The 27,274-nt window shown below is 33.3% G+C and overlaps 1 protein-coding gene and 1 long non-coding RNA gene across 4 annotated transcripts in view; one reads left to right on the forward strand and one right to left on the reverse strand.

The window, feature by feature from the left end:
- The first annotated feature begins 40 nt into the window (after positions 1 to 40).
- LOC122527957 overlaps positions 41 to 27,274 on the forward strand; it is a 47,246-nt gene continuing 20,012 nt past the window's right edge. Inside the window, exons 1-3 of one of the 3 annotated variants that reach the window (XM_043652585.1) lie at positions 41 to 1,322; positions 9,481 to 9,540; positions 24,623 to 24,649. In XM_043652585.1, coding sequence (XP_043508520.1) covers positions 1,289 to 1,322; positions 9,481 to 9,540; positions 24,623 to 24,649 — 121 coding nt within the window. In that variant the 5' untranslated portion in view covers positions 41 to 1,288. Of the gene's footprint in view, positions 1,323 to 8,065; positions 8,091 to 9,480; positions 9,541 to 24,622; positions 24,650 to 27,274 lie in introns of those variants that run through there. The other 2 variants (XM_043652586.1, XM_043652588.1) reach the window with 2 other exon arrangements.
- Positions 18,674 to 21,200, reverse strand: LOC122527960. Its single transcript, XR_006306464.1, has 4 exons — positions 20,954 to 21,200; positions 19,463 to 19,650; positions 19,316 to 19,388; positions 18,674 to 19,107 (listed from the first exon to the last, which is right to left on the reverse strand). It is a non-coding gene; the product is annotated as an uncharacterized LOC122527960 (long non-coding RNA).

Genomic DNA, 27,274 nt, shown 5'->3' on the forward strand with positions numbered 1-27,274 from the left:
ACCGAGAGGAAAGGAAAAAAAAAAAAAGAAAAAAAAAAAAGAAAGAAGAAGAAAGAGGAAAAAGAAGAAAAAGAAGACGATGATGAACGATAAACACTTATATATCGTATCGTCCCATTGTGCTACTGCACATTTCATTCCGCGATAAGAATCTAATCGAAAAACACGGCGTTCGTCTCGACGAGCGATATATATACTGCTGTATATATAAGGCCGTGAGTGAGAGGTTGGCGCGCACGAGCTTCTCGGAGCTGGTGTCATTCAGCATGGTTCGACAGACGCGGTTGCGATCGGTGCTGCGGCGGCAACAGGTGCGTTGATCGATTCCCTCGGGAAAGGAAAACACGTTGCACGCGTGTGTGCGTTTTACGAGAGAAACGTGAAAATAGGGAAGGAAAGGAGGAGGAAATCTGCGGATACGACAGAGGAGAAAGAAGAAGAAGAAGAAGAAGAAGAAGTAGAAGAGGAGCGACGGTGTAGAGGAGGAGAGACGCAAGTAGGAAGAGGGAGAAAATCAGTGGCGAGGGAACGGGAACAGGAACGGGAGCGTTCTCGGTTCAAGTCAGTCCAGGCAAGTCCGTCGAAGGTGAAAAGTCTTTCCTTCTCGCTCCCTCTGGTCGGCCCGAGCCTCTCTTTGGCGAACGAACGAGAGAAAGACTCCCCACGATCACCTTGCCCGTTACTTTTCACGCGTAAATACTCGCGCGCGCGTGGTCGCGTGCTAGTGCAGAAAAAGACGGACAGACAGACAGACAGACAAACAGACAAACAGACAAACACACGTTACACGTAAGCCGATCGGGAGAAGAGAGTACTCTCGGTCCCGTGTGCGTGTCGGTACCGTGCGTACGCGCGCGTGTGTGTGTGTGTGTGTGCGCGCGTGTTCTCCTCGCGGATGTTTTTCTACCGTTCCGATCGAGGAAGAGACATACATCATCGAGGAACGTACTGCATCGAATTCGAAGCTAACCGAGAAATCACGCGCTGAGGGGAGGCGAGAAGTTCGCCGACTGTTGAGGATCTAACGCTCGATTAGCCCGCGTCGCCATCTTCTTCCAAACGAACGATTGACAGCTCGAGAAGTGTCTCTCCAAGTATACTATATCCGCGTTCGTTTCAACGTTTCCACGCTGCCGCGTATCGGCGCGTAACATAAGCGCGTAACAGAGGTCGTTGTTTCGTCGGTGAATCTAATGTGTCCTTGCCGTGCGATCATCGTGCCCTCGCCGTCGTTCGCCAACAGACGATAGTCCAGGTCGATTCATCCTACCGATTTTTCCAGCCTACTATGTTGGAATTCTCCGTGCAGCATGCCGAAGTCGGTACGTACCAGCCAACCAACCAACCAACCAATTTTTCACGTCCAGCGTGACTGCACATTCGAGTGTCTACGTGGATCGCATGTGGGAAAGAAAGTGCTTTCTCGTTTGTGCCCATCTTTTGTGTAACTCGTGGCTGACCTTTCCAGGGGCACGACCGGTACGCTCCGCTCCTACGTACTATACGTACATGCATACGCGGAGTACCGGAGACGTGTTCGTTTGTGTTCTCTGCTTTTTTCTTTTTTTTTTTTTCTACAACCTGCTATTACAACCTTCTTTTTATCTTACTTTTGCACATCGTACAAGTTATTCCTTTTTTCTTCTTTCTTTTCTTTTCTTTTCTTTTTTTTTTTATCCAGTTTGCCCAATCTTTCTCTTGTCTCGCCGATCTTTGCGCAAGCAATCGACATCACCGGCGAACGATGAACAACTTTTCGGCGAACGCTTTTCTCCTTTGACACGCAACGATCAGTCGTATCAAACGCGGCTTTGTTGTGTTTCTCCTCTTTGAACGTCTCTCCGCCATTCGAGTTACGAGTTAAATTATTATCATCGAAACTAGTTATCTCGCGAGTTATGGACGAGTGAACAGAGGAAATATAGGTTGAACGTGGGGGATCGCTGCAATGAACTGTACGCCGCTGTGTGTACGCGCGTAATAAAGTATCAGCGCGATCATTCAATTGAAAACTGTCGTCGTTTCGAAGGTTCAAGAACAAGCATGAGGGACAGCCTGCACCAAGAATTCACCTGAAGGTGACAGGCATGGCCTTTTGCATCCGCGTCGACGATTTTCGACGTCGAGCGGAACGAGCTATCGCTCGTAGATCATTTTTACGCGCGGTGTCGCCTAACAATGCGCGTTATATAAAACGTTTCGAAATTTCACTATCACGGTTATCGTGATTAAGTTGATAAAATTTATCCAGCACACCGCGGCCTCAACCTGTTAATCGTCGTGACACGCCGACATTTCACTTCGCAATCATTTTCCATCGATTTATCTCAAATTCTCATCGAGAAATGCGAGAAAAAAATCGAGAATCGTCGACGTTCTTCTTAGCTACTGTTTTTTCTCCTCTTTCGCGTCTGACTAGATGATTAAAGCACGAAATTCATACGTATCGGTTGAAATAAAAAATACAAGAAACAGGGAAAGCTTTATTTATGGTAAAAAGTTGAAGAACGCAGGCTATTGTTTACGCTGGACATGATTTACGAGAAATCATTCGAATCTCTAAAGGTCGGTCCATCGTTGGAATTTGATTTTTTTCTTTTTTTTTTTTTCTCTTTTTTCAATGAAGGATTGCTATTTAATTACGTTTATGCGTTAATGACAGCCCACAACGTGTTGACGAGTATAATTATATAAGAGTTAAAAATGGCGAGAGGTATAAACGACGGATGATCGACTGTTTAAATATTTTTAGATTTGTATCCAGATTTGTTTCAAACCCTCTAACATAATTATGACGTTCCTACTAATGAAATTTCAGAAACGACGAAATCCATTCGCACAGACAATACATTTGCAAAAAGCTGGACTCTCTCTCTCTCTCTCTCTCTTTCTCTCTTTCGCGAAGCTATTTCCAAGGCGAAAATTTCGTTTCGTATTATAACGTTGAGCGTCAACTTTCAATGGAACGCGTAGCGCTATTCGAAAGGAGATAAGAGAATATTCTTACGCTTTTACGATGTTTCTGTGCCGATGTTTGCCCTCTCCTTTCACGTGACAAGCGATGCTGCATGCTCGCTTGAAAATTTATTATGAAAAGCGATAAAAGCGATCTTGCGCTGCGTTCGCGCGCGCTTCACGTCCTGTTAATCTCCCTCTGTACAAATTGTGCACACATACGTACGACACATTTTTAGATAACAGTTTCACGGTTTCCTCTTCGTTTTTTCGTCTTGCGGGGAAAGACAGAATTCGAAAATTCGAGAACTCGAATACATTCGCAAGCGTAACGTGTTTAGGAGCACAGCGAGATTGTTCCATCATCGTTACGTGACGTAAAATTGATGATACGCTCGGCTCGTTCTTATGCACGCCGCCCGCTAAGTATCGCAATTGTTTTCGAATCGTGTTCAAGGTTGTCCTTCTCGTTAAAAGGTGAATTACACATACGACGTACCCTCGTTATTTCATTCGTAAATCGATTATTCCATCTGTTCCGAAATTTGAATGATGAAAGGAATATTTTCCGGCTTCGAGGTTCAAAGTGTGCGCACGTGAGACGAACACCTTGTGTCGCGATTTTCGTTTTTTCTGTTTCCACGTTGCAAACGACTCGCGTGCAGCCGCGCATGACTTTTTTTTTTAATGATACTCGCATTAAACCGAGGCTGTCATCAATATTTATAATCGATCTTGTTCGGTGTTCGGGTTTGGCTCGGGTGGTAAACACTCGTTTCGATCCAACGGATATCGTTTATTGGATAATGATGCAAAGGAGAACGTGGTATTGACGTCACGGGAGATAGTGCTTTATGCACGAGCGAAACACACTGCTCGCAAAAATTAGGGGACATTTCAAAGTGATTATGAAGCGATAGAACGAAAAAAGAAGCATTTGATCCTTCTTTTTTTTTTTTTTTTTTGTCGTACTTTTCTTTATTAAACAAGAACAACTTTGTTGGACTTGTCGTTTGCTTTTCTGATGCTCTTGTTTAACCACTTGCGCTGGTTAACTGATTGCGGACCATAACGAGCGACCAAACACCGTACACAACAATTCGTCGATTACTTTTTGAACTTGTCGGTATGATATTGCTGGATAGAAATTATTAAGAAATAATAAATCTATTATTTGTTTTGCCTATTTTGTTTCACTTAGATGTATAATTTTACTTATTATAACGTGTTGTGCTGTAATATATAATTTATAATATGTTGTAACATAATTTATGTTATGCCTAATATAACCTATATTCTAGTTATACATACATTGACATTTAGTGTGTCTATTGGTAAATTATATTACAGATTAAAGCTGTATTAACTTTTAAATAAAATAAAATTTTCTACAGCGTCAGAAAACGACATTACTTGTAGATATCCTTAACCACTTGCGCTGGTTAACTGATTGCGGACCATAACGAGCGACCGATCCTTATACAATAATTCGTCGCTTCTTTTTGAACTCGCTGGATAGAAATTATTGAGAAGCAATAAATCTATTATTTGTTTTGCCTATTTTGCTTTACTTAAATATATAATTTTACTTATTATAACATATTATGCTATAATATATAATATATAATATGTTGTAACATAATCTATGTTATGCCTAATATAACCTATATTCTAGTTAAATACATTGACATTTAGTGCGTCTATTGGTAAATTATATTACAGATTAAAGCTGTATTAACTTTTAAATAAAATAAAATTTTCTACAGCGTCAGGAAACGACATTATTTATATAGGTATCCTTAATCACTTGCGCTGGTTAACTGATTGCGGACCATAACGAGCGACCAAACCGTACACATTAATTCGTCGCTTTGCTTTTTGAACATGTCGGTATATCACTATATGAATTAAAATTATTGAGAAGTAATAAATTTATTAGTTGTTTCGCCTATATTTGTTTTACTTAAATATACTTAGAAACTGAGAAAATATTACAATTTTGGGACAAAAAATTCTCGACGTACGTGGCAAGAGGTTAATAAAAAAAAAAAAATCAAATGCTTCTTTTTTTATCGCCTCGTATTCAGTTTGAAGTATCCCCCAATTTTTTGTGAGCAGTGTATTTCCCCCAGGGACCGTAATCGTGATGATTCGGCCGACGTTGAAAGTTATTTCGGAATATTTGTGAATAATAAGAGAGAGAGAGAGAGAGAAAGAGAGATAAGCGTGTGGAAACCGCACGTGGTAATCGCGGCGTAACGTAAACATAGTAACCTACAATTATAATTATCCTTGAGTAACAATCTTCGAATTCCGGTTGGGGCTTGTGATTCCTATTGAGAATTGCGTTTCCGTCTCGCGACTTCGAACCGAATGAGCGATTCCATCGAGAATCTCGGGTAATCGATGAAATGAAACGTATTTCATTCTGTTGATACTGATAGTTTGTTGCAGGTTGCGCAAATATTTCGTGATTCAAATCGAGCTGACGAGTCCGACTCGTCTTTGATTGACATAACGTTGCCTCTAGATGCGACAATAGCGATCACTGTTACCGGTAATTTAATTGGTCATTACGTTACGTGACACAATTAGTCAAATTGTCAGATTTCATTTTCGTTTGATCAATCGATAAGAAGTTTAGGTAAATTTTCATTACTAAAATAGGTCACTCGAGGTGAATCGAAAATGTTACTTAAAAAAAGAAAGAAATTATAATAGTAGAATAGCTAAAATTGGAAAAAACCGCTAAACTAGAAATCTACTTTCTCCGAGAAGTTTCTCAGATTGCTGAGAAAAAAAAGAATGGTAACACGCAAGTTAATGAATTCACAAGTCATCGTGATTAAAATTCTTGCATCTATCTTTTAGAAAATAGCTAATACTCTCAGTATATTATACTAAAATAAATCCGCAATTTTTTTTATTATACATTGAAAATAATAGTTTCAATTAACAATTTTCAAAACAACGAAAAAAATCCTGTTCGAACTTGGATTTAATTTAAAATTAATAAAATTAATTTTTCCTCATACTTCGATGTTTTATTAACCTTTTGCGCTGGATGTCAAAAATCTTTTGCCCCAAAATTGCAATATTTTCTCAGTTTCAAGTACAAACACTTAAGCTTATTACTTTTTAATCATTTCTAACCAGTGATATCATACCGACAAGTTCAAAAGGAAAAGAAAGCGACGAATTATCGTATACGGTCACTCGTTATGGTCCGCGAACCAGTTGCCAGCGTAAGGGATTAAAAAAAAGAAAAAAAAAAACTTTCGCTACCCTATATTACATTATATTTATTACAATTAGCGTATTTTAATATCGTGGCATTCTCACTGCCTTCTCAATTCTTTTTGTTCGTAGCAAAAGATTCGCGTACAGTGGAATGATAAAACGAGCGACATCGAGAGACACCAATTGGCCGGCCTTGCGTAGCTATAGATTTATTTTCCGGTACTGTTCACTTCCTGAACAGTAAGCTTGTCATAAAGTTTATTCCCGTTGAATGAGAATCAGCGTAACTTCTTAGTGTGCGGTCGACGTTCTCTGTATCTGTTTTTTCTTTCTTTTCCGGTCTCCGTTGTACTAGCCAGTAGCCATTTTAATGTTGCACGTTCACGTGTCATTGATCGCGCTGAAGGCTTTTTTGACGGGAAGAACAAATTAATTGCACCTCGTTCGGTTCGTTGCGGAATTAATCGTTTATCGACGTTGGATGGCATGCGGCTCTCTAAATGGAAATCGAAAGATCCGCTCGTGGATGTGAACAGGTCAAAGGTCACATTTGACTTGATTTGATTTGTCTTAAAATCGTTCGAACACGTCGGACAATTCAACTAATATCATTAACAGTGAAAATTTAAAAAAAAAAAAAAAAAACTATAAAATTATTTTAAAATAAATGGTAATTATCAAGGTGAATTTTGTAAAATTTCGCAATTTTGCGATTCTTTTGAGTTACTTAAAACTACTTCACAATAAATAGCAATTAAAATAATAGCAAGATAAATTTTAACTGATTAATTATTAAATGTAAATAAATTATTAGATATTAATATAATTATAAATATAATAGTGAAGGATAAACTATTAACTATTAATAGAAATCTACCGTCTACAATTTCTTGTTCAATTTCTCACAAGTCTGTCAACGTTAAATAGTTATATAATAAATTATTGCGCAACAGTTCCTACGTAAATCGAATTTTTGTTGATCCATGCCGCTACTCCGCTTATTATTCAATCAACTTTCGGAATGTATGTACATAATCACGCCTGTGTAATCTACGTCTGTGTAATTAGTGCCTCTGGACAACTAGACCTGTGAAAAATGTTGATTACAAAATGAAAAATCCCCACCAACACGAAGTGAGTCGCCTGAGTCGAGTTTTGACGCGTACAAAGTACGATTCAAGAATGTTTTGAGAATGGCCACGCGGACAAGCGAAACGTCGTCGAGTTTCAGCCAGTGTTCGTTTGTTTGCGCTCGGTCGTGCTTGGTTGTGTTACACGTCCGAGTGGAAAAACCAGTCGTACGTATTTCACGTTTTCTGTTCAGAATTTTTTGAACGCAGGAACAATGTATGCGATGCGAAATAACGTGACGCAAGCGGAGTGTGACAACGCGAGCAGACATGTTTCTGTTAGAATTTTCTGCAGGGCGATTAGAACAACGTACGATGTAGAATAACGTGACGCAAGCAGAGCTTGACAATGCGAGCGGATAATAAGAAAGCGTTTGAAAAAAAATAATGAAAAACAGATTTCCTTTTATCTGCGCTTATAATAATCAGTTAGACGTCGTACGATAAGGTGTTATTGTCAATAATTCTTAACGCTAGCGTCGACTGGGATTTTTCCTAAGAAAGAGCCCCTTCGTGAGTATGCCTTCGTACTTTATGATCAGGGACTCGTAGAACTAACGACAAGCAGGGCTAACAAATGTCGTTCAAGTTCATACCTTCAGTCATGAGACCTATGTACCTATGTATCTGTCACGAGACTTTCGCATGAATATGCAGAATTAAAGAGAAAGGGGAAGCAATCCGACGTTGCATTGTCTAACGATAGAGAATATTGTTCGTCAAGGATCTGGCCACGAGGTGAGGGCCACGTAGTGATGTCTTTCGGTAAGACGATTATGTGATGGATAACACGACACTTGGAATCTTGAAAGAATAATTGTCTCTGGAGCGTATATATCCTATTACAGGGTGGACGAAATCTGCAACTTTGCATCTTCAAAATCCGCAACTTTTCTATTATATATATTTATATAATAAAATTAGTTTTTCTTTAATATTTCGATATTTTATTAAAGGAAAATAGGTGGGAAGACATTTTTTGGCCTACCATATATATACTATATTCTAAATGCTATATATATATATATATATATACTATATATTAGATACTATATATACACTATATACTAAACACTATATATATTATATACTAGATACTAAATATAAACTATATACTATAACACTGTATATATTGTATACTAGATACTATATATACACTATATACTAAACACTATATATATTGTATACTAGATACTATATATACACTATATACTAAACACTATATATATTGTATACTAGATACTATATATACACTATATACTAAACACTATATATATAGTATACTAGATACTATATACTAGATACTATATATACACTAATATACTAAACACTATATATATATATATATATATATTGTATACTAGATACTAGATACTATATGCATATATATATATATATATTAGAAGACCAACAAATTCAAACGTTGAACTAACATGTCCATTCGATTTCAGAAAAAGCCTGATTGTATACGTTTGTATACTAGTATCACTAAATATTGTATATTTTAATAAATACGTATTTGATCGTTTGTTTTTACAATTAAAATTGCATTTGGAAAATTTTTTAGGCTTATTAACTACATATCATAGTTTAATTCATTGCTTCTTACTTTTTTTTTCTTTTTGCTACTTTACTAATCCTTTTGTTGTGCTATTAATAATACATGTAGTATTATTGCTTCTTCCATTGTCATTTAGCTATTGCTTACTAGCGTAAGACTTTTGAACAATCTACTGACTAATTTCACCGATCTTTCTGATCAGTTTAATTTTCGCGCAAAGTCGAGCCGCATGTCGGAATTTTGCTTACGAATGAATTATATCGAACTGTTAAAACTGTCAGGCACGTCGCTGATCTTCGAATTTTCTACATAAATAAATAAATAAGTAAATAACGATTGAACAAACAAGCGTTGTTTGGCAGCGAGCAGCAGCTGGCAACATCAAAGGCCGACATTTACTCGCGAAGCATAGAAGGTTGCACGATTACTTTCTAGGGCCCGTATGTTTATAACGCGGTGTGCATTAATAATTAACGGTTGAGGAACGTTAAGAGGAAAAAAAAAAGAAGGAAAGAAAGAAAGAAAGAAAGAAAGAAAGAAAGAAAGAAAAAAAAAGACGAGAATGCAGAACGATCTTGTTTGTCTTGGTTTCAGCTCTTTCCACGGCCACCGAGGATGTGGGAGATGGAATTCAAGGGCACGATAATGACACCGGTGAGTAAAGTTTTTGACGAGTAAAGTTCGCCTCTCTGCTTTACATAAATTTCTATCGCGTTGCAATTGATATTACATAAGGAACGCACTCGCTCCGCGTCTTTTCAGCTTCAGAGTTATCGTACTTTCATCTAGCTGTGTCTCCTACTGTCCAGGTTACTATTTCAAATCAAGGTCGATTTACTTCTAGCCGAGCCACGTTAGTCTCTCTCTCTCTCTCTCTCTCTGTAATATATGGAATTAGGAAGTTCCACACTCCCACTTTGCGATCGCCTTGAAACCGGCGATCTTTATTCTTCTATAAAAATACCAACTGTCTGGCGAAGTTTGAATTTATAGCTTTTGTTCGAAAATTCCATAAAAAGAAAAAAAAAAGAAAAGAAAACAATCAACGACAGCGAGCAAACGCGCTTGAGAAATTCAGTCGGAAGAAAAATCCAATGGTAATATAAGATTTAATCGATCCAGTTATATAAAATCTAGTTACAACTGGTTTTACTTCGGGATTAACCAATATCTATACCGAACGACAGACTAACTCATGTACGTTTGAAACGGACTTAATCTACAATTTAAATTTCAATCGCCATTGTTGGATTTAAACTCAAACGGAACCAATTACACGTGTGTATATTTTTGTTACATCGATTTTATTATTTTTTAATTTTATTATTTTCAATTTTTTATCATTTTTAATTCGTTATGTCGCGTTGATGATTTACATTACGTTTATAGTATGATTATTATATATTCATGTCATTTTCTTTATGAATAATTTAAATCCGACTCGAACGTTTCCAAATTTGGGCGTTTTGTGATTCAGTGACGTAATTAGGCGGCGACGTTCATCATTGAAAATTACGTCGAAGGCGAAAATTGCATCTCTGCGTGGAGCCATGCCCAATTTCGATCGATGTAATAATAACAGAGGATCGTGTTATCGACGATAGCCGACTTATTTCTATTGATCGTACCTGGAAACAATGCGCACCTGTCTAGATGTAATCTAGACCTAGCTCACACTGTTAACGCGTATCTCTACGCGTTTGTGCTTAGTCACAGCCAACCTAGAACCGACTAATTTGTCACTTCGGAAGAAACCTAGCCTCGTATGATCACGAATGACCTCACACGCGTTGCTGCAAATCATTGCGGTACAACTTGCACATATGTGCGTGTACATATTATGAAATTATCATCGGATCACCGGATATTTACGCGGATGAGGATCTGCGAATGATTCTCTGCAAAGTTAATTTTCGTAGAGGCTTCGGTACCTCGTTTTAACCTCTTGCGCTGGAATAATGTGCTACGCACGTCGAGAATTCTTTGCTCCAAAATTGTAATGTTTTCTCAGTTTTAATATATTAATAATATATCTTAAAGACAAATGATAAATTTATTACTTCTCAAGAATTTCTACCCAACTGACATATCGTACCGATGAGCTCGAGAAGAAAGCGACGAATTTATTTTATACGGTTCTGGTCACTCGTTATGGTCCGCAATCAGTCGCCAGCGCAAGTGGGTTAACACTGGAAATTGTTGGAAGATTTGCAATTTTTTAATTTAGATATTTTATAGTTGCAAAACGGTGTATTTTTGGGAGATTTGAATGATTCTGTTTTTTTTTTTTTTTTTTTTTTTTTTTGTAAAATGTATGAATAAAGGTGTGCTTGCGTTAGACACATTATAGGTGTAAGACGATGTATTTTTAGAGATTTGAATAATTATTTTCTTTTTTTTATAAAGTGCATGAATAAAGGCGTGATGCTTTACAAGTGTAAAACAGTTTATTTTTAGAGATTTGAATGATTTTTTTTTCTTTTTTTGTAAAATGTATGAATAAAGGCTAGCGTGCTCCAGACATGTATTACAAAGTTCTTCTATATTTTTTTTTCTTTTTACTTTAATCCAACTGAGAATTTAAAAAAGTCAGTAGTATAGCCATCTACGAATTACATTGCCCGATTTTAGAAACGATCTTCAAACTGTAATTCACAGCAACAAATAATACCCCTCAAAAATTAATAGTTGACCAGAATTTTTAAAGAAACACCTCAAAATCGAAGACTGAAGAAATAAAAAAAATAAAACATCGAACAAACAAAAAGGAAACAACGGGCGTGAAATCAGTATCGTGCGATTGCGAAATAAACATGCATTCGTGGACCGTGTAATCGCTCGAAAGCGAATTTATTTATCAACGTGAAATCGACAGGTATTGTTCTTGATTGATCGAGCAAGGTGATCGATATTTCTCTTGCGCGGCGCGCTTTTATCCGCCTTTTCAATTTTTCTAAAAACGAGAATTCCACGCGAAAGAAATCTTATCTGGCAAATTTTATTGGACGCACTTTGCCTCGAAATCATGGACTTTAGATGCCGATCTGTCTTTCCCCTTTTATCGATATAAAGGGAAAGGTTGATCGATATAAGAAGAAAATTCTCCTTTTGTATCTCGTCTGTCTTCCACGCTGATAAATTTACGATACGTCGGAAGAGATTGCGCATTCGCGTAAGTTTTTCTTTCTTTTTTTCTTTTTTTTATATCTTACTTTTACTCACTGTCTGTACAGAGGGGGCAGAGACATTTCTTACGTGCCACATTCGAGCCGTTTTCATTCGAGAATTCGTGAAGGGCTATATATTTGCCATACACACATTTGGTCCAGGGTCGACTAGTCCAGTTCCACGAGTGAACGGCGATTAATACACGTTCGTGTGTATCTCTCTCTGTTTGTGTGTATTTATTCTCTCGAGTTTTTTTTTTTTTTTCGATTGGCCAAACTCGAGATCTCGCGAGATCGTTAAAAATTCGGAATAATTAACCGAGGAAGAATTAAACGGATTGCGAAAATATCGCAGGAGGAAACTTTTACGTGTACACGTTGTAATGTAGATTCTGGAATTTCATCGACAATCTTTGGGACAATTTTCGGACACAATTGTGCTGACGATTGTGTTGGGTAAAATTCGAAATTACTACTCTCGAGACTGTGCACAATACTGACGAGACGTTCACTGTCTTAGCCTTACATTTAGTAGAAACTTGATAGGTAATATATTGCACACGATATAAGTAATAAAGAATAATTTCCACTGACACTGACAATGAGAATTGATATTGACTTGATAAAGATTTGATATTGTCTATATTGTGGGTAATAAATTTGTAAAAATATCATTTCATGATGATAATGTATTTAAAATATGTTTAATATAAAATATTTAATATATATGTAAAATATTTAATATTTATGTATTTAATATATATATAAGATATTAAATATTTATGCATTTAATATATATAAAATATTAAATATTTATATACTTAATATAAATATATAAAATATTAAATATTTACGTCTTTAATATATATATAAGGTAAAATATAATAATAAAATATAATAATATAATAATATATAAGGTAAAATTAAATATTAAGTATTTAATATATATATATAAGGTATAAAATATTTATGTATTTAATATATATATATATAAAATATTAAATATTTATATACTTAACATAAATATATAAAATATTAAATATTTATATATTTAATATATATATACAATATTAAATATTTATGTATTTAATATATATATATAAAATATTAAATATTTATATACTTAATATAAATACATAAAATATTAAATATTTATATATTTAATATATATATATACAATATTAAATATTTATGTAATTTAATATATATAAAATATTTAATATAGTGTTGACAGTAATCAATTTACGATATTTTGGTAGTTTTGTGTCTAAAGATTGTCCGTCTATGATCACTTTGCGAGACATGTATACACTTATACTAAATATTATACTAAATACTTCTACGCACAATTTCAGATACAGATACAGTTTCAAACTTTCAATTTAATTCATGATAATCGTTTCTTACTACAACTACTGTTAACGAAATTTTTCATGATAATGATTCGTATAATACGCGTAATACCACCGGATAGATGAACTAAAACTTTTGTTTTACCTGTGTATGAATGCGTATTACACGTGTATTACACGTTTCGTATTATTACATATTATCATAAACGATATACACGCTATATACACGATCGCAACGAGCACATGTTTCTGCACATAATGTATATGCAGTTTAGCCTCTACCAAGGAATATGTAATGAAGATTATTTAATTCTTCGGTAATGGGGGTTAATCTGTTTTCGTATTCAATCCGATTTATATACACGTAATCATTATCCAGGATGATTAATATTACGAAAGTCACTTGGCTGCAACGCATACATGTATATAACCGAGATCATGGTACTTTTCCAAATTACCTTTTTTTTTTTTCTTTTAAATTTATCAACCCGTAAAATTGACAGACTGTTAAAACGAAGAACTGATTTTTTTGTCGCTTAAAACAATTACAATAGTTAGAACTGAACTCTTTATTTTGGTAAATAACGGATAATAAGCAGTTAGTTTCTGAAGGACACTTTTTTTATTTTATATTCTTTTATATTTTATTATATATTATATTGTATATTATATTTTATATTTTATTATATATTATATTATATATTATATTGTATATTATATTTTATATTTTATTATATATTATATTGTATATTATATTTTATATTTTATTATATATTATTATATTTTTTATATTATTTTACATTTTTTTTATTTTACTTTATTTCACAGTACAAGACTATTTCACTATTTCTTTTCTGATATATTTCTTTGGAAGGAACTCCAAAGTCAAAGATTCTATTTCGCTGTTAAGAATTTTGTTTATCAAGACAGGTTTAACGCCACGACTACTCAAAGCATAAAATTTCCATCACAGAAACATTAATGTGAAAAAATAGAGAATCTTTATGGTAGCAATAACGTTGCACAAACTTTTATCTATATATTTTACGAAAGAATTTATACATTTATATTCTCCGAAAATGCGCTGTTTTCTACGAAATTTCTAATTACAAACTTTGGCCACAAATTATAAATTTTGACCATTTTGGCCAAGTTCTAGCATTAAAAACAATTTTTCTAACTTGCTCGACTACACGAGCCTCTTTTTTAATGGCTCAAGGCTCGCGAGACATTGAAACGTTTCTTGTTATGGAAAATAAAAAAAAAAAAAAAAAAAAAAAAAAAAACAGAAAAAACTAGTCCCTTTAACAGCAGATGCGATACCAGATATGCTAGTTTGTCGCATCATGTGAGTAATTCCTCCAACGTTTAACTCAGCCTGGACTGTTACAATATATTGTTGCGTCGTACACAATCACGGTACAGTAGTGAAAAAACTAAAGGTGATTCGAAGTCAGAGAATTTCACATCACGTCCAATATTTCCACTAATTACTCGTCTACCGAGTAATACGATTAAAAATTAATCATTCAAATTCTTTCTTTATTTCTCGGTACTTATCTATCGACGAGTATTGTTTCTTTTCTTTTTTTTTTTCTCGTCGAACAGCACGAAACATCGGACAACGTGACGATTGTTTTCGTAGGTGCATTCCTTAATTGCGTTTCGATCAAGTTGAATCACTCGGTGACGAAATACGAACGTCACAAACGATTATATTTGCAATAATGAGTTACTCGGTCTGTCCGCTCGATATTTCTCCTTCGTTTGTTCGTGAAACGTCGAAAAAATAAATGGAGAGAGATAACGAACGCTATGGAACTCGAGACAATACACCAGTATTACTCTGGATTCGAATGAAATCAAAAATATAAGTCAAACGCGATTAAAACCGACATAAGAATACTCTGGATTCGAATGAAATCAAAAATATAAGTCAAACGCGATTAAAACCGACATAAAAAAAAAAAAAAAAAAAAAAATATAAAAAAAAAAAAAAAAAAAAAAAAAAAACCGAAAAAAACCCACAAAAAAAAAAAAAAAAAAAAAAATGTACTAAAAAGAAAAAAAGAAAAAAAAATAAACTGAAAGAAATTTGGAGCAGCACCAGCAATCGAAAGCTGCTTGCTCGACCATTATGTTAAAATATTCGTTGGCATAATTATAGGAAACAACCATTGCCAAGGAAACATAGGAAAAAATCTGATTACACGACCGTGAGGCTATTAGCGTGAATATATAAATGAAAATGAAAATGCAAATACGTTGAAATGGTTTAATAATTTATCGTTGCAGTTGCGCGCGTGATATTTTACGAAACGCTGCCATAAATCGTTCAATGCCGGGAATTTTCTGTATTCGTTCGCGATGCGAAATAAAACTCCAATTTAAAAGTAAGGATAATATTTTTTTTTTTCTTTTACGTTTGTCCTTCGCGTGGAAGAAGAAACAACCGCTGGAAAATTATACGCCACCAACTTACGTACGTACGAAATGCAAAAATAGTCGGCGCGTAAAATAAAAACGCATACATACGTATTCTGATACTCGATAATTACTATTAACAACGCTGGCAAATAGCCGGCGTGTGTGTTCAAAGTATTTGAACGTTGATAAGTGGAATATCTGAGAATAGAAGGTACTCGTTGTTTTGAATAATAATGGAAAGCTAATGCTTTAAGTAACATACGTGTTTGATAAATCGCGAAATGATTCTTTTATATAATTCCAAACGAATAGGTGGCGATTTTATTTGTCACCGGTATCGAAGGCATAAACAGAGAGGAGGCACGGGAGGAAAATTTATCACGTATCTCTCTCGTCAATCTTGCCATTTAACGTTTCGAGTATTCTTTTTTTTTCCTCCAATTCTTTTCGAAACATTTATTCTTAATTATTCTTAATTATAATGAAACGAGTGCGTGCGGTGAAAAATTCTCTTTTGACATTTTTTTTTTTTTTTATTTCTGAATGAAAATTTATTTATACTTGCAAGACAGAACGAGACGTTTATAAACCACAAACCGGAGTTCTACCAATTTCTTATTGAATGTAAGAAATATGTAATGTACTATCCTGTGGAATATGTGTTATGCAACGAAAAGCATTGGGAATTTGAGAAAACTGACGAAATACGTTTATACGTTTATCTACATACGGATATCTTATAACTCTTCGTTTTTAAGTGCTGTTTCGTGTTTTACAAGGTGGCAAAGAAAAGTTACTCAACTGAAAATACAATATTATTTTGCCATTGTTCGCGTTATGTCATTTGTTGCAGATTATTTACCAAGTATTCAAAAGGACTCTTTATGTTCGTGTGTATCACTGTTCGTAAATAATTCGTTGATTTGTAATAACAACAAGCAGAATAATTCTGCAAGCACTTAACAATTCTTAGTAATTTTCATTCTTATCTTTGTTTTGATCATTAGACAAAATTGAACAATCTAACTTTTTTCCTAAAATTTACAGATTTGAAAACATGTTCAGTATAAAAAAAAAAAAAAAAGAAAATTATCGCTTAACAAGATTTAAAATCGTATCTCTGTAAGTGGTATTTAATACGACGATTAAAATCGGCAAAATTAGCGGATGTGAGCGAATTTAATCTTTATTATCACATTGACGATGAGTTATATAATTTTTGAATTTGAAAAAACTACGTAGCTTGTTTTTCGAAATACAAATTAATTCGCAAATAAGTTTTAAAAATTGACAATTATTTCAAATTTAAAAAAGTGACTATTTTTAATGTTTTTCAGGATTTCTGCGAATTTTATCGAAATAAAATGATCGTGCGTTGAACAATTCATAATACATATTGTTTACAGTAAATCAAGTTTGCAAATTAATTCGAAGGAAATACTTAGAGTTAATTCAAGCCGAGTTCTAAGAAGAATATCTTCAAGATCTCCTCTTTCAACTAGTAATTTAATATTCCCGGTCCATAGTACGATTCTTTCTGAATCATTTGGAATTTATGTTCATATTTGATTCTAATCCCAACCACTGGCGTTGCAATCGTGCGTCCTACTGAGTCGGTAAGGCTAATAATAATATTAATTTGCTCTATACTTCACTAGTGGCGCAAGTATCGCTTAATATTTTTTCACAGATCTCTCTTGATTTTTCCTTTTATCGGTTATCGTTAATATCACATTTAATGTTATCTACACAACGTGAAATAAGATCACTGCACCACCTAGCGGTGAGAATGGAAATCAGATGTGAACAATTCTTCAATATCGACTACATTCATTCTACCTTGAGTCGGTAATATCGTAAGCGATATTAAAATGATAAATGAGTTTACAGAAGAAAGTACTCCAACCAACTAAAAATCTATATTAAGCTATTTACTTAAAGTTGATAAGTTCTCTTAAACCATAGCTATACAAATGGCTAAATATACTAATGGTCTCTACCTATAGCACCTTGTCTATATGATATATAAGAATTAAATATGTATTTTCTTTTCTTTGAAAATCTAAAGGTTTCTTTATACAAATACCTATATAAAAATCTACAGACTTAACTCAAACAAAACCTAAGTAAAAAGAAATAAGATATTATATGATATATGAGCCTCCTTTCTTCTTGATCCCAAAGAATAATTCTCAAAACAAATTTACATTGTAAATAATTTAGTGAAATTTATAGCTTAATAAAATTTTTTATTCGGGTAATTTATAACAATATAGAATATTGTTAGAGAAAATCGGGAATATTCATCAATAGCAAACAAATATATTTTTAGCAATATTTTAAAAAAATAAAGACTTTAAAGAGAAATAAGAAATGTTGAAAAAGAAAAGAAGAGATGGAACTGATGGTCTGTGTCACCATATTTATATGGCACTTAGATGAATCTTTTTCTGTAATGATCTCAGAATGATTCAAACTCGGATTACAAAAAATTTAATAATCTTTAATATAATTAATATCCATCTAGGACCCGCAGAGACTGGAACATATTTCCACAATTCCATTGTGGAAGAATTCTGGGCATTTTATGAATAAATCGCGATTACTTATCAACGCAACGCTAATTAAAAAAGTAATTACAACGCGGGATGGGAAAATCTTGAAATCTGAATAAGAATAAAACAATTACTTTTAATCTACATGATAATAATAAATTGCAATACTAGGAAGTTAAATAAAAATTAACATCTTTCTGATTTACCTTCAAATTAAACGCAGTATTTAAATAATTAATTCTTTAAGATATTTTAGTAAAAGTAAAATTTTTTGAAAAGAATCGCGATTTTTATCTTATAAACATTAAAGCAGACACGATCATCAATTAAAAATAATGTTCATTTGTAACTCTAATTCAAAATCTTCTAATTCAGAAACTTCGACCGATGTTAATCGTTCACAACAGTAATAAACATTTGTGATTTACTCAATATAGAGGTGGAATAGTAATAAAGTAATAAAATAATAGTAATGAAAAATACCTTCCCATGTTTCGGATATACCACTATTGTAGTTGCGTCTTGAATGACAATATGTCGTATCTTTTCGGCTTATAGCCTTAAATTATCATCGGTGAACAAACACTGATTCCGATTTCGCGTTAAAACTCTAACTGAATTTATAACTGTTAACGGAAGCTCTAAAAAAAATATTAAAAATGACGTTACGCGGCGAACACTGACTCTATCGATTGCATTGCGCGCGATCACAAACACCTCCTGAAAATAGAGATTGGTATTAGTACTTAACTTATGTCAAAACTTTCTATCGATAATTCAATATACGATCAACAAGAAAAGTACAAGATGATTTCGATAAACTTTATGACTTTGATATAAAATTGATGATGATGATGATGATAATAAACAATTAAATGATAAATGATGTAATTGTTACAAGAGCTAATAATCGTATATAAATACTTACGGGATATGAAAATGTTACGAACTGTTGCTGCATTTTTGAAACGTAGTTTGACGCCATGACGGTTCAATGATAGCTACAATTACAATGTTTGACAGTATAACGATTAAATAAACATATAGTAATTAGGAAAACTGTATAAGTACTTACGAAATGATAATGAAAGATACTGAGATTAATGAGATACACTTCAAACAAACTAAACATCCCGACATCACGATTTCTGACAGTACAATGACTCTTCGCGCCGCAAATGGCGCAATGACATTCCCGCGCTTTTCTAACTCAAGTAAACTGCGCGCGCAATTGACCAAATGAAATAGGGAATTTATGTATTTCTGAAATGATTAATTATTATAAATTATTAATTCAATTATTAATAATCTAAACGTTATAATAATATTCGATGTTTATTTAGAATAATTGCTATAAATATATATATCAAGTAATTTAAAAATTTGCTTGGATCTAAGATTTGTTCTAAAAAAAAATTAAATCGCGCGCGCAACCGATCAGATGAAATAGGGAATTTCTAAAGCAATTCATTAATTGTTATAAATTGATTTAATTTCTACAAGTTAATAATTTAAATGTGATAACAATATTCGATGTTAGAATTATTACTATAAAAATAAGAAACAATTTAAAAACTTGCTTTGGTTTAAAATTTGTTTGGTTCATTAGCTTTTAAACCCCCAGCATAGATTTGCCACTATGCACATACATTTATTCTACTTTTGTCTCAGATGTCACTATATAATGCGAATTTTTCAATTTAATTAAATAATACAATAGAAAGATCAGATTTTATTATTGGATTTCGCATTAAATATTAAATGTTATATTATTCAAATTCTGAATACTTCTTACTTTAAATACTGTGTCCAATATAAATAGGAAATTAACATTTTACAAAACATTTCTTTCTTTCAGGCCGGCACAAAAATTGTTTAGAATATGTCATTTACACTTGTACGTGTTAACCATTAAATAAAATTTTATTTAACAAGTACATCCATTTAATTAACGAAATTTGCATAATTAAATTAGATGTTCGTTTGTTTGTATGTTTGTCAAAGAAAAACAACTGTATCTTCGTTAATTTTCAGCATAAGCACTAATTAGAAGGAGCTTACAATCGAAACGGTTATTATCATTCTTTTTGATGGCAACGTAACACAGAATAGTTCAATTGTCGGTTAACCTTTCGTTCAACGGAACAATCAACATTAGTTTACCGCCAGCTGCTTCCTAAACGCAATACGCCGACACGTGATAATCACACGCTTAGTGTATAAAATGTATTCATGGTTTGAAAATTTTCCTACTGTTTTTCTACTTTTTTTTTTAATAGGGCTAACGTTGCAAAATATACGTTAAACGTTTGTCATCTGTGCTTAAAAGTTGTAACGTTGTATCTCACGTCGTTGATAATATTTTCTTTATTATAATACACGATGAACTTTAACATTTTACCATGTTTTTTTTTTTTATAGAGCTCGTCAATGAAAAGTAATTATATATTTAAGTTAATTAATTTTCTATGTTATTTGTAGCGTAAGGAGAAACGTGTTTTATCGCAGTTTATTGTTATTTTATCGCAGTTTTATGCAGCATGCCGAAAGATAATTATGTACATACCTAAATTGAAGAAAGTTGTATTTGAAATTTTATTTTATGCGGCAATTTATACGATAGTCTTGTTTTCGTTTCATTCGTTTAATGCAACATAAATTTTCCATTCAAAGTTGAGAATAAGTTTTGCTAACAAAAGAAGTCGAAGTTGTGTTCTAACTAAACGCATTAACACTTTGCATCTGTATCGTAAGCATTAGAAAAAATTTCTGTTAATTAACCCTCAATATTTATCAAAATTTATTTAATTCGATATATTTGAAGATTTTGTGATATTTAAGCGCTATCGTCAGTTGAGCACAATAAAGCATCATTGCAATGAAGCATCAATTGCATGCTGTAAATGTAATTTATCGATGATTTTTCTCAATGTAATTTTTTAAACAAAGTTAGATGCTTTATTTAATAGCAAATGTACCAACTTACTTAATATTAATATTTTCTTGTCAAAAGAAACGTCAGATTCTCCTACATAACCTCAAATAACAATTTCTATGCCACAATGTCTGTTGGAATAAAATTGCATTTATTTTGTTAATTACTTTGTTAATTGCCTACTTTCATCTTCTTTTTATTCATTCTACTATATCATACTTGGTCATACATTGCACAACATATTTAATTGACAGTAAACTTACTAACAATAAGAGATTAAGAACGTGCATCTAGTTTTATTTTACCTACTGTTGTATGTATAGTCTACTTCATTAAAAGCAACATGTAACTATGTTTTATTAACTATACTTTATTTCAAGTATGTGCAAGTATCCCTGTGATGCATTTGTTTAATGTAACATCGTTGAAAGAGTTAAAAGAAACGAAATAATCGACGTGGCCAATCAAGGTAAATAAATTATTGTAACTCAATTACGAAATGTAATTAAGTTAAATGAACATTATTATAAAATATTTACAATTGTGATCAGCGTTATTAGAAACGCTCTTTATGAGAGGTTATACAGACATTTGATTTAATTAATAATCCGTTTATTTTACAAAGTAAAAAGGAAGCCATGGATATAAAAAACAATAAACAGTTTTAGGACTAGCATTTGCTAGCAAATTGAACTTAGGTTATAAAAAGATTTCTTTTGCCAGTAAAACGATACTAAAACTGTCAGCGTTTGTTGCCATAATTCTTTGATTCTCCGACGGCTTCAGTTACACGTTCAAACATATTTCCCTTTGAAATAACAAGAAATCTCGAGTAAGTACGTTGTTGGCAACAAGTACGCGCATATATCGGAAGACGATGTGAAAATATCATAAAACTCCAAGTTCAAATTTCCTTTGTTGCGGCCTGATTTATGAGCGGAGATAATTCAAGTGCACGATAAATTAAATAGAAGTTAATTAATGTATTGCATCTCTAGATGTTGCGCGTGAAACTGCACATGACTAGTCCGAAATATATATGAAGCACATCCGCGTCCGACTCCGAGTCCTTGGCAAACCAAACGGAACACGACGTTCAGTTTATACGATTTTGAATAGAGTACTATTTGTGACTTATGTGTACATATAGACACACACACACGCACACACATATATATATATACATATACACATGTATAAATATATACGCCAAACGATATTTGTAATGCTCTTCAATTTCTAACTTAAGTTTTGCTAAGGATTGCCACGAGTCGCTGAAATCTTCAGAGCTTGTTCTTAAAAATAAGAAAATGTTAATGTAAAGTTTAATTCGAAGAAAGAAAAAAAAAAAAAAGAAAAAATGAAAAAGACAGAGGAGATCTTCAAAAACTCTCCATCCAATTGAAAATTGTTATAATATCCTGTAGATCGCAAGCGATTTTCACAATTGATGGAAAACGATGGAAATATTTAGGTGATCTCGTTTGCGCGGTCTACTTTGTACGATAAAATAAACGAGCTCTATGCAAAATCATCTGGATGAAATCAAAGCTGAAATAGCTACGTCATTAAAAGTACGACCGCAGCCTTTATGTTTGCTGGCATTTATACTTGGCGACTATTTGTTCCGTCGTCATCGATGTCGTCGTTGCTGGTGTCGCGAAAAATTGTTGGAACCGGGTTTATCCACCTCTGTCTGGTCTAAATTTCGTCTACCGAAAAAGCAGAGTTGGCGCGTGACACGGCCGCACAAAATAACATGATTTAGTAGTCTGCATGCTATATTCTAGAATCGAGATCTTGAACTTGTTTCTTTGAAATTCGTGCAACATTTTCTGATGAAATTTGCGTGGCACAGATTATAGAAAAAATTGGGAAATTTTTATAATTTTAATTAAACACAATTCATAGGAAAGTATACAGTTGGTGTAGTGAAAATTTTTGTAAATCAATGATAATTATCAAAATTGTAGTTAAACGTTTGTTTTCTTTCGCCTCTTATCTGGCAGTGTTTCAATTCCGAGAATAAATAACATCCCACATGTTTTCAAATTAAATATTAAACATCAAATATTGATGAAATCTATCGGAATATCCATTAAATTTAAATATAACGAGCAAAATTTAGAATCATATTCCTCTGTCGTATCTTTTCGACGAGTAAATGTTAATTAAAAAATTATTCTATAACGGATATAGGATCATGCGAATCCTCTTGCCCAAAATTGCTCCATGCACGACGATCAATCTTAATTGAACCGCTCGTGATCGTGCATCGTTATTTGATTCAATTGTCATTGAATGTGAACTCCTATTATTCAAATGAAAAACCGTGGGCAGCGAACAGAACCATTGAACCTTTGTGTTACGTAAACTCCTTTTGTGTTAAATTGCCCCCCGTGGAGTTGAGATAAATAAAGTTGTAACGTTATACAATGAAAAGCAGCATTACGTAAATAATAATACTACTTCTCGTTGTGTATAGAAAGCAATAATTTCTAAATCATAATTTGTTTAACTTGATTTTAAACGTGTACACGTACATTCTAGATTTTATCCGAATCGAAATAGATTTTATCGAGTTTCGAACGCCTACGTCTTGATGAACTTCTTCCTTCGCTTACGTTCGACTGTTTATATTCCATAAATCAGCGTAAGATCGAGTTATAAGTTTTGATGGTAGATCACATTTTCAAGTGAAAATTTTTAGGCATTCGAGCTTCAGCTGTAACTCGTCATATCGATAACAATTGAACGATATACATATTACATTTTCGAGCGTGGTACGAGTATAGACTCGGTTTAAATTTACGCGCGCATTTACGGCTGAGGATATTGAAGACGTATCTGGGTAGGTATCGGCCCTCTTCAAAGTACTTCTCGCGCATTCAAATATAAACTCAGAAGCCAGGTCACGGCTTGAAAATAATCCCGAGCATTTAGAAAGGCGATTCCATTGCTTTTAGACCGACGGACTTGTGACGCATATACTAATTCCCCTTACCTCCATTTTCGACTGTGCTCTGATTTCGACGGCGTCCTTAGAATCCTTTCGTCGAAGTATATAATCGGTCTCCATCGATGAGTGCTTGGTATATTCACGTTGCCATCTCTTTTATGCCAGAATAGAATTTGAAGTTGCGAGAATGCCTGAAAGGGACAAGATAAGTGTCGACTTATCTTTTTTTTTTTTTTTTTTTTTTTTTTTTATAAATAGCTGCAGCTCGTTATTCTCTACGAACGGCTGTATATTTACGCAGGAACGGCTATTAATTTCATTCGTTTTTCTTATTGTTTCAGAGTCCTTGCAATTGTTGTCGCATCTTGGTGAGTGTCCTTTTATTAATGGATGTCTTGTCTCTGAGAGAAAATTTTATATGCATCGAAAATCCATGGAAAATCTACATTTAGAAATCCTTTTCGACTTAATAATCCTTCCGACCTTCTCGAGCGATTGAAATAACCTCGAAAATCCACTACGAATCTAAGTAAAAGTCGACTTCGCACCTTGTGGCGTGTCATTTTGTTCGATTCATTAGTTTGCAAAATTATTGGCTCGTCTGTGATTCATGATCCGTGAATGAATGATTCACGATTGACAGAGCACGTTAACATCTATCTTCTTGTTAAATTTGCCGTGACAACGTTGTCGATCACGTGCAATCCCTTTCGTTAAGAATTAGATACGTGTGTATCTTTGCAATTTTTCAAAGTCGTACGAGCGAGGCTACGAAACGTGATAAGGAACGATGTCGTTATAATAATAAGGTATCGATCATTTCCGCGTTCACGCGTATTACACGTATACATCTAATGTAAATCGATTTTTAAGCGATATTATTATCAGCGTCTGCATGGCGCATCATTGAACGTAACCTTTCCTAAGCTATACGCGTTCCCTTACACTAACGTTGGACATTAGAGGGACTTTAAGAATCCAAGTGAAAAATTAACTTTGTTCCCTTCGGTTAACAGGTTAACAAAGAAAAAAAAAATAAAAAGGGAAAACAAACTCGTGTCGCAACGACTAAAATAACAAGAGCTCTGCTAAGTTCTTTGTAACGTGACTCATGGTGTTTCACATTATCTATTTTTCAATGAAAGAACTCTATTTATATAAACTGAAGAAGAAACCTGTCCAAGTTCATAAGAAATCTAGAGGGTGCGTTTTTCTTGGAATCTTAGGATTGTTTGATAAATTAAGACGTTTAATTACATTTCTGCATTGGGGAGTGCAACATATCTGTAAAAGTTTTCCACGATAAAATGTTTGAATGCCTGTCGCTCTGTCGGTAGTGTTCCATTATCCATGGAACGATCATCCAGAGTTGCAAAATTAATTTCACGCCATGTTTGTGTCGATGTATTCGATAGAGCGAATACATCCGCTGGATCAATGATCTCTGTGTCTCAAATTCGATAACCGCAATTCTATTTATTTTCGCTTAATCGCTAAACTAAGCGGCACGACGTCTGAAAATAGCTTAAGGCGGTAACTCTCCATGAAGTCGATCAATCGGTCTCTAATTGAAGAAACTTTCCGTGGTATACCATCGAGATACCACGATTCTAGCACGTGATATTTACGTGACGTTTGACGTCAATAAGACGGAAAATCTCGCGAAATTTGATCTCACGAAAATTTGAATCACAAATTGAAAATGGGGGAACCTTTGAGATTTGTGGCTCGTTGCTGCCTCGGACTAATATAATATCAGAAGAAAGTTAACGAAACCATTTTTTTCTACGACGTTTCGCTCGGATTCTTGCATATTTTCAAAATGGAGCCCGTGAAACTGAATCTTGGCCAGTCACTGACAACTTTCATTTGTAACTTGAATTTTGACGTCTCGAGTTTTATAAACAACAGCACGCAAAAATTTACGTACACATATACTTACGTATTTCAGTGCGACGTAGCAAGAATTTCCTCCTCAAAGTTGTTAACACTAAAACTACCAAGGATTAAAGCATAGAATTTTCATCAGAGATATTAAAGTGAAACAAATTGAAATATAATAGAATACACAAACTTTTATTCGTGTATTTTATAAAAAATCATTTAAACCTTTAAAAATACACTAGTTTGCATCTGTAATGTATATATTATAACATCTGAAAAAAAATAATAGATTGCACAAACTTTTATTTATGTATTTTATAAAAAATCATTTAAACCTCTAAAAATACACTATTTTGCATCTGTAATGTATATATAACATCTAAAAAAAAAATAATAGAATGCACAAACTTTTATTCATGTATTTTATAAAAAATCATTTAAACCTTTAAAAATACACTAGTTTGCATCTGTAATATAGATATAATATCTAAAAAAAAAAATAATAGAATGCACAAATTTTTATTCGTGTATTTTATAAAAAAATCATTTAAAGCTCTAAAAATACACTATTTTGCATCTATAATGTATCTATAATATCTAAAAAAAAAAAATAATAGAATGCACAAACTTTTATTCGTGTATTTTATAAAAAATCATTTAAGCCTCTAAAAATACATTAGTTTGCATCTATAATGTATCTATAATATCTAAAAAAAAAATAATAGAATGCACAAACTTTTATTCGTGTATTTTATAAAAAATCATTTAAACTTCTAAAAAATCACTATTTTGCATCTGTAATGTATATATAATATCTAAAAAATAATAATAGAATGCACAAACTTTTATTCATATATTTTATAAAAAATCATTTAAGCCTCTAAAAATACATTAGTTTGCATCTGTAATGTATCTATAATATCCAAAAGAATTATGAATTAGTCATTTTGACCACCTCGGTAGTTCTAGTGTTAAACGCCGTTTAATGCGAGACGAATCGCCTAGGATTCCCAATATTTCCAATCTGTTCAATGATACGTGACTCTAACTTCTTTTTAATGTAAACACGCGATCTTTGTCTGATCTCTGGCTAAGATTAAACAGAGTCT

The sequence above is a fragment of the Frieseomelitta varia genome, unplaced genomic scaffold (assembly GCF_011392965.1).
Source record: "Frieseomelitta varia isolate USP_RPSP 00005682 unplaced genomic scaffold, Fvar_1.2 scaffold_240, whole genome shotgun sequence".
Classification (NCBI taxonomy): Eukaryota; Metazoa; Arthropoda; class Insecta; order Hymenoptera; family Apidae; genus Frieseomelitta; species Frieseomelitta varia.